This window comes from Gavia stellata, chromosome Z, assembly GCF_030936135.1.
Source record: "Gavia stellata isolate bGavSte3 chromosome Z, bGavSte3.hap2, whole genome shotgun sequence".
NCBI lineage: Eukaryota > Metazoa > Chordata > Aves > Gaviiformes > Gaviidae > Gavia > Gavia stellata.
In genome coordinates, this window is record NC_082637.1 from 66,551,733 (window position 1) to 66,564,352 (window position 12,620).

Sequence of the window (12,620 nt, forward strand, 5' to 3'; positions counted from 1 at the left end):
TGTCATCAAATATGAACATATTTCTGAAGGAAAGTAGCACTGAAAATCATGATACCGATAGTGAAACCAGAAGTGATAAATAATCTGGAATATTGCTTTGACAACCCAAGCCACTGCAGTATTGTCAGCTGAGGAATATATTTATGTCTTCCTGAAATGAATGGTAAAACTCCCACTCAGTTTGGCTGGGGAAGGAATCGAGCCATGCTACTTTTGCACAAATCTAATCATTCAGCTATTTCTGGTTTAAATTAGTGTAGTCTCAGGACTTCTATATGCTGGTTGGTGAGAATGGATAATGGTGTTTCACACGATGAGGATTGCCTGGTGAGTAGCGTCTTCCAGCTGCAGCACAACCTGCCTGCTAGCACATTCCTAGGAGACAAAAAGTGATAAATACTTATGCCTGTGTGACTTCAGCCAAGGATTTTCCTACCTCGGGGGAATACACAGCTTTTTTAAATAATCCTTTATTCTGCTGCCGTGTGAGGCTGGATGTGATCCAGCAAATCAACGTGTTTATAGCTGCAATTTTAACACAATTAATACTAGCTCTTATCTTCAAGCGTCTCACCGTGTTTCTAGTGCAAGTTTTTATTGGCTAAGAATAGTGGGCTTTAAACATTTAAATAACTTTTTTTTAGTGATTCTTATTTAAAAAATAAAAATCTTTACAAAAAATAAAAAACTTTATCAAACTAAAGATTAATGAGAAAAAGCTTATGTTTTGGAATTTGGTTGGTAATGACTAGATTTTTCTTTGTGTGGAACTTGTCACTGAAAGGAAATCTTCATGTCTTTTTCTTTACTTCCTGAGCTTTTGGGTTTCTGAGCTGTTCATGGTACAGTATTTTCCTGGCAGATTTCAGGGCTCTCAGACACAGAGTGAATGGATAGTTTAGGAAAATGGCAGCTGAATTCTGGAGTGTGTTGCATCCATTTCTTTCACACTCCAGCTGGAATGAGGAGATGTTTGTAGTGACAGATGACAACTGACAGTGAGTGAGGCAGCTCTGCTCCAGCTGTTCATGTGGATTGCTTTTCTCCTCACTTAGAATGTCCATTGCAATTAGCTCTGCTGGGGATAGTCTCAATAGCGAAGTGAAAAATACAGCGATGGGGCCTTCTGGTGACTTGAGTGCGACACATTAGAGGTGCACTGATGAGAAAACATGGTAGAGTTTCACTTCTGCTGTGTTCATGTTACTGTTCCCTGCATTAATGTAGTTCAGTCTTCAGGGCTGTGGTAACTTTGAAAGCAAATCAAAAAGGCAATGAGTAGATTTCTTTCCCTTCCTCAAAACAAAGCAATTTAAATGCCTCCAATGCTTATTTTGAGCCATTCCCATGGCTGTACAAATAAAACCTTGCAATTCCTACTTTTTTAAGAAATTGCTTTTCCTGTTTTGATATAGATGTAATAATTTGCTGCCCGATGGTGGACACAGGGTAACTAAAGACTCCCCTGGCTTTGCTTGTTCAGGTTTGAATCCCAAGCTATGGTGGTGTGTAATGACATAGCAGAGCACTTTGGAAGTGTCTGCCAGCACAGCTGTAATCTTATGAATTTCAGGAGGATGTAGGCAGGAACCAGAATTACTAACCACAAAGATGGAAAAATCATGAGTGAGGTTGCAAAAAGCCAAGACAAAAACAGTCTACCTTCCTATAAATCTGGCATAGAAATGATGGGATTATCAGGACAGTGACACACCACCCACCCCCCCACCCCCCACTTTTAGATTGTCTCTATTTTACTTACAGATTTTTAACTAGAGAAGTCACTCCTTCAACCTTACCTGTACAGCTGTGAGAGAAAAAGAGTTTTTTGGTTTTGTTGAAAGATGAAATTAGGTTGTAATTTGCATGCTTTGCCATGTTTGAGGAGTTGAGGCCATAGAGAGGGTACAAAGTATCCTTTGTTTCTTGGTCATCATAAAGTCTTAAGTATTAGTGATGATTTTTAAATTAAATGTGCACCATTTGGTTGCTGAACTATAATCTTAAGATCGCAACCAGGTGAAATAATCAGAGTACAAAGTCCAAGAGCGCTGAGCTAACAAGACAAAAACATTAGAACAGGTCATTGAAGTGTGCTACTAAATACGGATGCAGACGGCTTTCATGAATATTTCTTCTAGGGGACCTTACTAATTAAGATCCATGTCTCCAATGAAACTTGAAAAACTACTGTTGTGCTTTTTAAAATTTAAGCCTATGTCACCTTTGTTAAATGATCTATGTGTAGGTTGGCTTAGGAGGATAAATGCATAAAGACTCCATGATCTTTTCCCAGTACTGTTCAAGGCTTAAGAGAGGGGTTTTGGCGTTCTGTCTGTGAAACTGCTGTTTATTTCAGGAACTTACTGAGTTGGATTTGAATGTTCTGTTTTCAGTCATATCAAGATTTCTATAATTATCACCAATGGGTAGGGCTGAAATTTTGTAAGGATGTAATTATTTGAACAAAATGCAGAAAAAATCAAAAGCATTGTATTGCATTTTTATCTTCATAAGAAAACTGTGTTCTATCTGAAGTACGGAAATGGCCAGGCTCAAAACCCAAAGGGGGCATTAAAGAAATGTATTCTAAATATTTATGTAAGCATTTATTGGTGTTTAACTGAGTTGCTAGCCTTAGAATAGGTGTTGTGACTTTAGCGCCCTTCTGTGAAGCTCATCCAAAACCTATGGGTCATATTACTCTGTAGGAACTTGCATGATACATAGCCTTTCTTCTTGCCTCCTGGATGGTATGAATACGTCTCTCTTCCTGCATCCATATATTTCAGAGCCATTATTTGCTAAGTTTTCTAAGTGGAGACTAAAATCCATAACATTTAGAGCAGACTGGAAAAAAAGCATTGTCAGATCTCTTTGTTGCGCAGAGCTCTGTGGTCATGAGTTAAATCAAGTTTGTCGTTTTTCTTACTACTCCTGTTGCTGTTGTGGTTATTATTATCTGTGTCACTGGAGTTCCTTAGGAGCTCCAAATGTGGGCTGTTACTGCGTTGTTCTAGGTGCAGAACAAAAACCTTTGAAAGCTTGTATAAAGGATGCGAGAAAGCAACACTGACATCAGGAAAGAGAAGAGTACAGGCAAAATGTGGAACAGACTTGTTTGGAGTGATTGCTGTAGTCTCTGGCAGTCAAAGAGGTTTTATGTTGTTGTAACCATCAAGGCATAGGTGGGACTTTGAAGAAGACGTTTTGCAGATATTTATAGTGAACATCTTGCAAGTGAGAGAATAGGGGATTTCCTGAGAGTGTCTTTGTGCTCACTCTGCATTCCTGTTCTGTCATGGAGACTGCGGTCCAGAAAGGAAGCAGTTATTTCAGTTGTGGAAAGCAGGCTGCTTACGTATTTGTGAACTAATTCCCTAATGGCCCTCTGTGACCCACTGTGAGGCATGGATTTAGGAGCTGGTTAAAAGAATACCCTTGAGGCTCCGACAGCATAGATAGCTAACCTGAGGCTTCACAGCAGCCGCAGGCATTATTGCAACCTTGAGGCTGCAGTGCCTGCCACAGGTAGTCTCTGTTGCAGAACTGCTCTGTCCAGGGAGCAAAATTTAGCCCTAAAATGTGTCCTTATGCCTTGCCAGTTGATTAGATGTGTATGTCATGTGAAGACTAGATTATTCATTTGAACTTGTTTTCTTTGAAGGAGAAAATGAACATATTCCACCAGAATATTAAAACTAAGACAACAAATGGCACATCAGGAAATTACACTTAATAGCTGACTTAACACAAAAGGGAGGTTTTGCTATATTTAGGGTAAAGATCTCCCAACTAGTGGATGAAAGAAAGGCGGTGGATGTAGTTTTTCTGAATTTTAGTAAGGCTTTTCATACTGTCCCTCACAGCACCCTTTTGGACAAGTTGTCCAGCTGTGGGATGAGAGGGTTCACAGCACGCTGGGTGAAGAACTGGCTGAATGGCAGAGCTCAAAGGGTTGTAGTGAATGGGGCTACATCTGGCTGGAGACCAGCCACCAGCAGTGTTCCTCAGGGTTCAATTCTGGGGCCAGTTCTGTTCAATGTATTTATCAACGACCTGGATGCAGGAGTTGACCATTAGCAAGTTTGCTGATGACACCAAACTGGGAGATGCTGTTGGGTCTCTCATGGGACGAGAGGCCTTGCAGAAGGATCTAGATAGATTGGAGCACTGGGCTATGATTAGTGGCATGAAATTTAACAAGGACAAATGCCGGACTCTGCACCTAGGACAGAGTAATGCTGGGCACAGGTATAAATTGCGAGCGGAGTGGCTGGAGAGCCACCCTGCAGAAAGGGATCTGGAGGTGCTGGTTGACAGCAGCCCCACATGAGTCAGCAGTGTGCCCCGGCAGTCAAGAGGGCAAACCGCATCCTGGGGTGCATCAAACACAGTGTAACCAGCCGGTCAAAAGAAGTGATTATCCTGCTTATTATTTTGTGTTGGTGCAGCCTCACCTTGAGTACTGTGTGTAGTTCTGGGCCCCACAATTTAAGAAGGATGTTAAGGCACTTGAATGTGTCCAGAGGAGGGTAACAAAGCTGGTGGAAGGGCTGGAAGGCATGTCCTGTGAGGAGCGGCTAAGGACTTTGAGCTTGTCTAGTTTGGAGAAAAGGCGGCTGAGGGGTGACCTCATTGCTCTCTACAGCTTCCTGAGGAGGGGAAGTGGAGAGGGAGGTGCTGATCTCTTCTCCCTGCTATCCACTGACAGGACACATGGGAATGGTTCAAAGCTGCATCAGGGGAGGTTTAGACTTGACATTAGGAAGCATTTCCTTACTGAGAGTGCGGTCAAACACTGGAACAGGCTTCCTAGAGAGGTGGTCGATGCCCCAAGCCTGTCAGTGTTTAAGAGGTGTTTGGACAATGCCCTTAATACTATGCTTTAACTTTTGGTCAGCTCTGAAGTGGTCAGGCAGTTGGACTAGATGATCCTTGTAGGTCCCTTCCAACTGAAATAGTCTATATTCTATTTTATCTTTTGATGACAAGAAATAGAATGGCATACTTTTCTATTTATCTTGAACATATTGAAGGAGAGGGAAGATCTTAGGTTGTCTAAGTCAGCATTTACATGACAGTTCATGATTAGATTTCCGATCACAGACTTACATTTAGGCCAAGGAGATGGAGATGTGCTCTGCTGTCTGCTTGCCCACACATCCTTTTCTGACTTTCATATTTCCCTCAGACTGCAGCAACTATAGCAGACTGGTATCTTATGCTGCCGCAGAGGATTAGCAGGATTTGCACCCCTGATGAAGAGATTCTATAAAAAACCAAGAGGTTCCTGCTGTTTTAATAATAATAACAGAATACTGAATTATAAACTATCCTGAGTATCTCTACTACTGGGTGCTATTGTTGTACCTTCTGTTTCTTTACTGCTGTTGTCATTGTATTTGAGTTTTATTTAATTCCTTATAGCTGCTTTTAAAAAGGAAATAACTATAGAATACAAGAATGGTTGTATGACCAGTTAATGAGATTTCTTTCTGACAGCACAAAAGTTTAACACAAGTTTTCATGATAAAGACGTTGTTTTATTTTTCATTTCAGGTACCATGATCAGCAGGATGTTACTAGCAACTTCCTTGGAGCAATGTGGTTGATTTCAATAACTTTTCTATCCATTGGATATGGTGACATGGTACCTAATACATACTGCGGGAAAGGAGTCTGTTTACTCACTGGAATCATGGTGAGTGTTCCTGAATTTATTAATTGGATATGAGATTAAGTTTGCTGCAATTAATCCCAAAACTTGTGGTAGTCATAAAGAAATATTTACTTGCTGGCTTGTAGAGTATATATACTTACTCGCACCATTCCCATGGTCTTTCATTCCTGGTAATGGAATAGAGGGTTTTTTCCTTCTGTAGGTAAAATTTAGCAGCTGTGTAAAGAAATACAGAGAAACAAATTCAACCCGGACATAATTCGCAGCTTCAAAATCTCAATGGAGTTTTTCATTAAATGTTAAGGTATCATATAAACTCAATTATCTTTGGACATGTGTAATTGGACCAGTACTAATAATGAATATACAGTTCTGACTTTTGTTTCTTAAAATTAAGTTACTCACAAACAAAGAAATGTGATGGTGGCTAATCTCGTAAAGCATTTTGCTTGAGCATAGTTTTCTACATTATTTCTTATAAGTCTAATAACATACTATCCATAGCATTCCATTGCTTTAAGGGGATTTATGTAGTGCAATTTTCACTGTAAGAGTTTTTGTTACCGTTGATAGAATGCAGCAATTGTTAGTCCGTGCATATTCAGTATATATTTATTAACCGTACTTAATGTCTGGTTTTAGTTTTTCTGTATGCAACATTTGGTCGAAGTTGGGCAGGGAGTAAGGTGATGTATTATAGTATCTGGGAAATTTACACATATCTACAGTAAATTAGAAGTAAAAAAGCTCCGGACTCTATGCCACTTTTATTTGTATCAACTCCGGTGTAAATGTCCCTGTGAATGAGAAAGGCAGAATGAGCATCATATATACTGTATATAACAGTAAGATACATACTTGTTTCTGAGTTGTTGCCATTGATCACAAGTAATGCAGCTCCAATATCTACCTTCTGTTAAAACAGATATATTGGGATTATGGCTGAAAACAAATGGTATCAAATATTTGCCCCTTTTGAATAGGTGTTTTGGTAAAATTTTTGTTTATAAGACTGTATTTTGTGTCCAAAGAGTAAAATAGATCAATGCATTTTTGTAATGTTTAAGAATTTTTTCCAAATGCCTTTTTTTTCCTTTTTTTAACATCTGACAGGTTTCAGGTCATTGACCTGTATTGAGAAAAGGTTTTATTAAAGGCTGTTGGCTAAGCTCAAATCTGCCATCTTCTGGGGTATTTGCCTTTACTCTTCTTTCTGAGCTGGATTTTGATGCCAGAAAGAATAAAATGTGATCATAAGTTCATTAAGAAAAAAGGAGGACAAGCAGTACATATTGCCACGGGATTGTGCAGAATGGGGACAGAACCGTGTTATAAAGCTTTTCTTCTTCCCAGGCACTGTTTAGAAATAAGAAGCAAATACTTGAAGATGCAGGTATCAGACCATTTTGTTGACTCAAATTGTTCCACACTTTTCAGCATTTCATTATGAAAAAACCTTACAGTAACAGAAATCTAGGACCTTCAAAGTCCTGCAGAAGTGCCATGAAAATAATAGTATTGATACTAATCATCTATGGGTTTCACGCTGCTATTGCATTTATGCTAGTGCAAATGATAGCAGCATCTGGACAGTTATTTTGAATAGCTGTGGGTAGGCTTATGACATTATTACGATGAATACAAGGTAAAAATAAAATCAGAAAAACAGACTTCAGATTATTGCAGAAGTTATTCTATACGCCTGTGAATGAACCACACAGAAGCTGAAATTATAAAATATATTTGTCACTTTGCTTACGACAGCACCAATTGGATTCGGTTGTAAAATTATTTATGGCGGTTGCTTCCATTGCTTTGGTGAAAAAATAAAGTACTGATTAATATGTACCATTTGCAAACATAGCATTTCTTTTTCACAACTGAAACAAGATTCCGTTGAAAATTAGTCTTGTAAAATGTATGGATTATACTCAATTTCATGTCTTTGATTGTTTTTTATGATTAAAAATTCTGCAGCTGCTTTGGAAGCACAAAGGCTCCAATCAGAATCTCATGGTAATGAGTTTGGGATAAATACCTCCAGAGACAGAAAGCATACTTAACCAAAAAACAAGCCAGGTAGCTAGTGTGTAGTGGTAGGTAAAACAATACTGAAAGCCTGAACGCTAATTACCTTTTTAAGGACATCTGCAATATGGCTTTGGCAAACGTCATCGTTGAGAAAAAAGTTGCAGAGCAATGGGAGAAAGTCAGATGTTGAAATTACTCTTGTTTCTTTTTTTTTTTTTAATAAAGGATCTGAAAGATATGAAGTATGAAGCAGTTAACACAGTAATGAGCTATCTTCCAGCCTAACCTGCAATACCATAAAGCTTATAGGTCTTGAATAGAATTCTTTAAAAACAGCTACTCTTCTGAAACTTTTACAGTAACTAATTAATGCTTGTTGTGGACAAAAGATCCTAAAAGAACGGACTTACTTCAATTACTCGTCTAATTGAAAGATACACCAGGATAATCGTTGAATTAATGTAACAAATACAATCAAACTGTGTATGTGATTTTAAGAGGGAAAATGTAATTCCCTAGCACCTGAAGTAGCAAATATGTTATTGGATTAGTATGATCAATACCAAATACCACTGCGTTTTTGCCTTTGAATAAGGTCCCTGTTAAAAAGGGTGGAAGAGAGATTAAATAGAAATACTTGTGAATACAAGAGTAGTTTACACAGACCACTGAAATTAATACCGGCTTTGCAAAACTGGTGACCCATGGAGGGCTCCTTTGGTGTCTTGACCCCAATGAAGGGAGAGCCCAGGCGCCCTGGCTGTCCTCCTGCGTCTGCCTCAGGAATTGCTTTCTGTGCAATGGAGATTGGACTGCTCAGGCTGAACCTTGTATTGTGCTCCAGCCTGGGAAGTGGACTTTAGGCAGTCTGCTGATGGCACCAAGTTGTGCTGGCTATTGAAACTGCAGCTACTGCTATCTTGAGGCACTGGTTCAAGTGACATGTTTTAAATTCTGCAGATGCTCACTGCTGCAAAATAGGAAAATCTTTACACATATTCAGATTATACCAAAAGGAAAAAGCCTTAAGAATCGTTAAGAGTAAACCAGCAAAGAAATCTGATTAATATATTAGAAAAATTAAATTAAAAAAAAGGAAACCTGTGAACAAAGAAGGCAAATACTGAGAAGATATGTACTGTCATATTGAACAATTTACTTTTTGATCTTGCAAAGCACTTAAACATGTGAAATTTTAATGAAAATACTGACACAGCATGATACAGAGTTGGTGGCATGGGTTAATGCAGAGACACTTTACAGACAGGCAAGTGAAACTGAGCTGGGTACCTCAATTCGATTGCCTGTCAGTGTTTTTCCAATGAGATTTCACTAGGCAGCAGCAGTAGACTATGGGCCAGGTGGACTATAAATCATAGAGCAAATGTGTCCTCTGCCCTCTGTATACATTGGGTAGGTCTGCAAGAGTGTGATGGATGGATAGAAAGATGAGTGCTGTCTCTGCTATCAGAAGAGGATATAGAGGAGATGGGGAGACCTATGGCATCTTCACCATGCTATGCAGCTTGTCGGAGTTTTTGTCTGCCCACTGAAGATGCCATCCATGGTTGTCAGTGCACACCCAAGCAGATCTCTCTGATCCTGGTCAGCAGGCTGAGCTCAGCTACAGGTGGAGCACTTTCTTTGTGCTGATGCTAAGTGGAACTGCTTATATAGGTAGCACTTCCACCCCCTTAATGGTTTTTTGGGAGTTAGGGCCTTGGACTGGTTTGCCAAATTTTCCTTGCTTTATGAGGAGTATAATGAAGGTAGCAAAAATTTAAAGAAGGGAAGTAGAAATGGGTAGAATTGAAAGGAGGGAGCAAGTGTGAGAAGATATGGGAAGATGCATAATTATTGACTGTGAGATGGATAATTTTTTCAGATCTTTGTAAGCTTTTGTACCTACGCAAGAGATAATAATGGCAGACGATTCTGCCGAATCCAAATACAAGGATCTGTTGCAAGGTTTGAGAAGAACTCTTTTCCTCTTACATCCAGCATTATGTGGTGAGCTAGTGCATTTATTGTATGATGCAAAGCTAAGGATGCAGAATCTTCCTGCAGAGCCAACCACCAACAGTTAGAAGCAGACGTGCAGAACTAGTAGGTCATACCTATGTCACTACAATAAAATGGGTGAGTTGCAATTGTCCTGTCACAGGATGCACAGGGTGGTCGGCTATAGCTTGGATGAAGATTGCTTTAAATGAAATAGCTGTTATTTCAGAGTGTCTGCCTCCCTAATGCTGAAAGTGCACCTTAAATGCTTCTGTTATTGAAATGAACTCCAAAAAGATTGATAAGCCTATGGAAGAACCAAATAAATTAGGAAGGTTTTCTTAAATTTACATCATGGAAGTGGACAAGATTAGATGTTTCTTTTGGAAAGTTTTTAAGTTGCATCTTTTAACTACAGGATTTGAACACCACTCATGTAGGTGAAGATTTCTTATCAAGAGTAGTCGCAATGCAGTCAATGTGTACTATCTGGCCTTAGGGACACTAGTTTTTATTCATTCTAAATCATGAATCAAAAATTAATCAGATCTGATTTTAAAGCTTCTCATGCTGCAGCTTTTAATGTCCATGTGGAAGTCTGCATTTAGTTCAAAAGAATCACAATTCCTTTCCTATGCATCATGAAAAAAGTGACAAGGATGAGGTGTCTCTCTCTTTAACCTTCATCTAAGGTTAAATTGTGGTGTTTGTGCATGCAGTTTTATCTCAGACTCAGCCTGCTCTTACCAACAAATACAGAGAACTATATACAAGAGGAATGTGTAACCTAGAGTAGTATAGTTTTTAACCATATGATTTTTGTTGGTAGCAAAATCTGAACTGTAATATCTTTGAAATTTAATAGTTACTAGATTGTAAGAAAAAGAGAAAAAAGTAGATTCTAACTGCATAGTTAACATTGGCTGCAGATCTTCTGGGATGATTCCTGTAAAAGAGAAAAAGAATGTAAACATCAGATTTGAGCAATGAAATTTGAAAATTATTTTATAGAACTTTCTATGGCTAATGTACAAAAAGGCCGTAAATTATTTTCTATAATAATCCCTAAAATATTGTGGGTTCTTTTATGAAAACTTTTGTTTACATTGTTTAATTCTGTAATGAGTTGCGAAAACACAGAATTTTATTTTGAATCACACTCAAAGAGCTGAAAAGGTATGATTAAGACTAATACGCTGCTTTATGGGTAGATAGGTATGGTTGAACTGATAGAAGCAACTCAATTTTCTGTAATAACAGTAAAAGAATAATAGATTGTATTGCTATTTAAAGGTTTACCTAGAACATTTTGCACATTGATCAAGAATCTATAATATTTTTATCATTTCTAGTATCTGGTAGTAAAAGGTCAGAGCAATGTAGTGAATAGTTTTGTGGATGAGAAGCCTAATAGAGGAATTTCAAAAATCTAGAACACAGCTCAGTTTTTACTCCCCTGAGAGTACAGGAAAATAGGAAAAGCTTTTCATGCAAATTGGTAGCAGCTCGGGTCCATGTCTCAGATATATGGTGGAATTTAATTCACTTGGTTCTGAGAATTCAATAATAAATATAAGTGATGTCAGGATTCAGAATAGATTGTGTTTATTCCTTCTAACATAGTACAATCTAACTGGACAGTGTGTTGAGCAGAAATGTAATATGGAGAAGACAGTTAATGATGCTTGAATTATTATGGTTGAAGCTATTAAAAGCTGGGCTGCTCAGAAATTCTTCAGCTCCTCTACTACTGTTGTTCCAGCACAGCAGATTGCCAAAATGGAAACTTTTGTAAGGAACAAACATGGTTTGGGATTATTTTATAGCTATAGGTTGTTGGGATTAAATTTCTAACTGAAGCAAAGAAAAATAAATGATCAAAATCAAGTTGAGAAGCTCCAGAGGGTCATCCCTGAAGCAGTGGTGGTTAGGCCAGTAATCTGAAATATGAGAGGACAGCAGAGGCTCTACCTCCATTCAAGTAAACAAAATCTCCTGGAAGTTGTAACCCTCTTTTAGAATTAGAAAAAATAAGGGAAAAACCTCGATGGGAAGGTCTTCAGTTCATACCAGTAGAGCTGGGAAGTTTTTGAAGTGTCAGAGGACAGGGGAACTGTTTCCCACTTAGGTCTAGCTAGGAGCTACAGATGCATTTCAGCAACTTCAAAGGCAGTCAGTTACTGGCTGGAATGAACAGCGATTGTCCCATGATATCTTTGTTTACATAGATATAACTGGTGCTGATGACTGTTGCAGCAAAATTTCTGCTTTGTTTTGAAAAAATGTAATTTGGTTTGGTTTCATCTGCAATAACTTCAAATTTAATACAGCAATTTTTATATATTTTTACAGGTATTCTCATGAAACTTTTGTATTTACAATACAGGTGTTGGACAAGAACATCATCGGTAGCCATCATCCTGAATTATTAAAGTAATGTTTCCCATCAGCATTGTAGGCTGGTGAGCCTGCTTATTTAGTAAAATCAGATTTCACCTTCTTGCTCAGCAAAAAGATTTTTTGCACATTGGCAGAAACTGTCTTGATCTCCAGGGGGTTTTTAGCTGTTATGGCCATTGAAGGTTTCCCAGGAGCTGAGCCACCAGGGTGCGTTCAACTCTTGGGCTTCCCTGAGTTAACACTACTGTTATTTATAGGTTCCCCTGTAGAAGAGAGATTGTGTTCATTTTATAAATCATCGTTTTCTGTGCTGTCTCAGAAGCCTTTCCCAGTACCCAACTTGCATTACTCAAGAAAAGGAGTTTACTTCACCCCCGCTACCACCACCCATTACTGTGTCTGTTTTATCAACTTCATATTTGATGACATTTAATGCTCTTCGTAATTTTTATTTTTGCAACATTGCTAAGAACCTTACGGACTAATTAGAAGTAAAGGAAGCTGC

The 12,620-nt window shown here is 38.5% G+C and overlaps 1 protein-coding gene across 2 annotated transcripts in view; it reads left to right on the forward strand.

Annotated features, from left to right (window-relative positions):
• Nucleotides 1-12,620, forward strand: part of KCNN2 (potassium calcium-activated channel subfamily N member 2) — a 73,389-nt gene that overhangs the window by 43,460 nt on the left and 17,309 nt on the right. For both annotated transcript variants that reach the window (XM_059833953.1, XM_059833954.1), the window contains exon 5: nucleotides 5,563-5,704. In XM_059833953.1, the coding sequence (XP_059689936.1) occupies nucleotides 5,563-5,704 (142 nt within the window). The remainder of the gene's footprint in view (nucleotides 1-5,562; nucleotides 5,705-12,620) is intronic.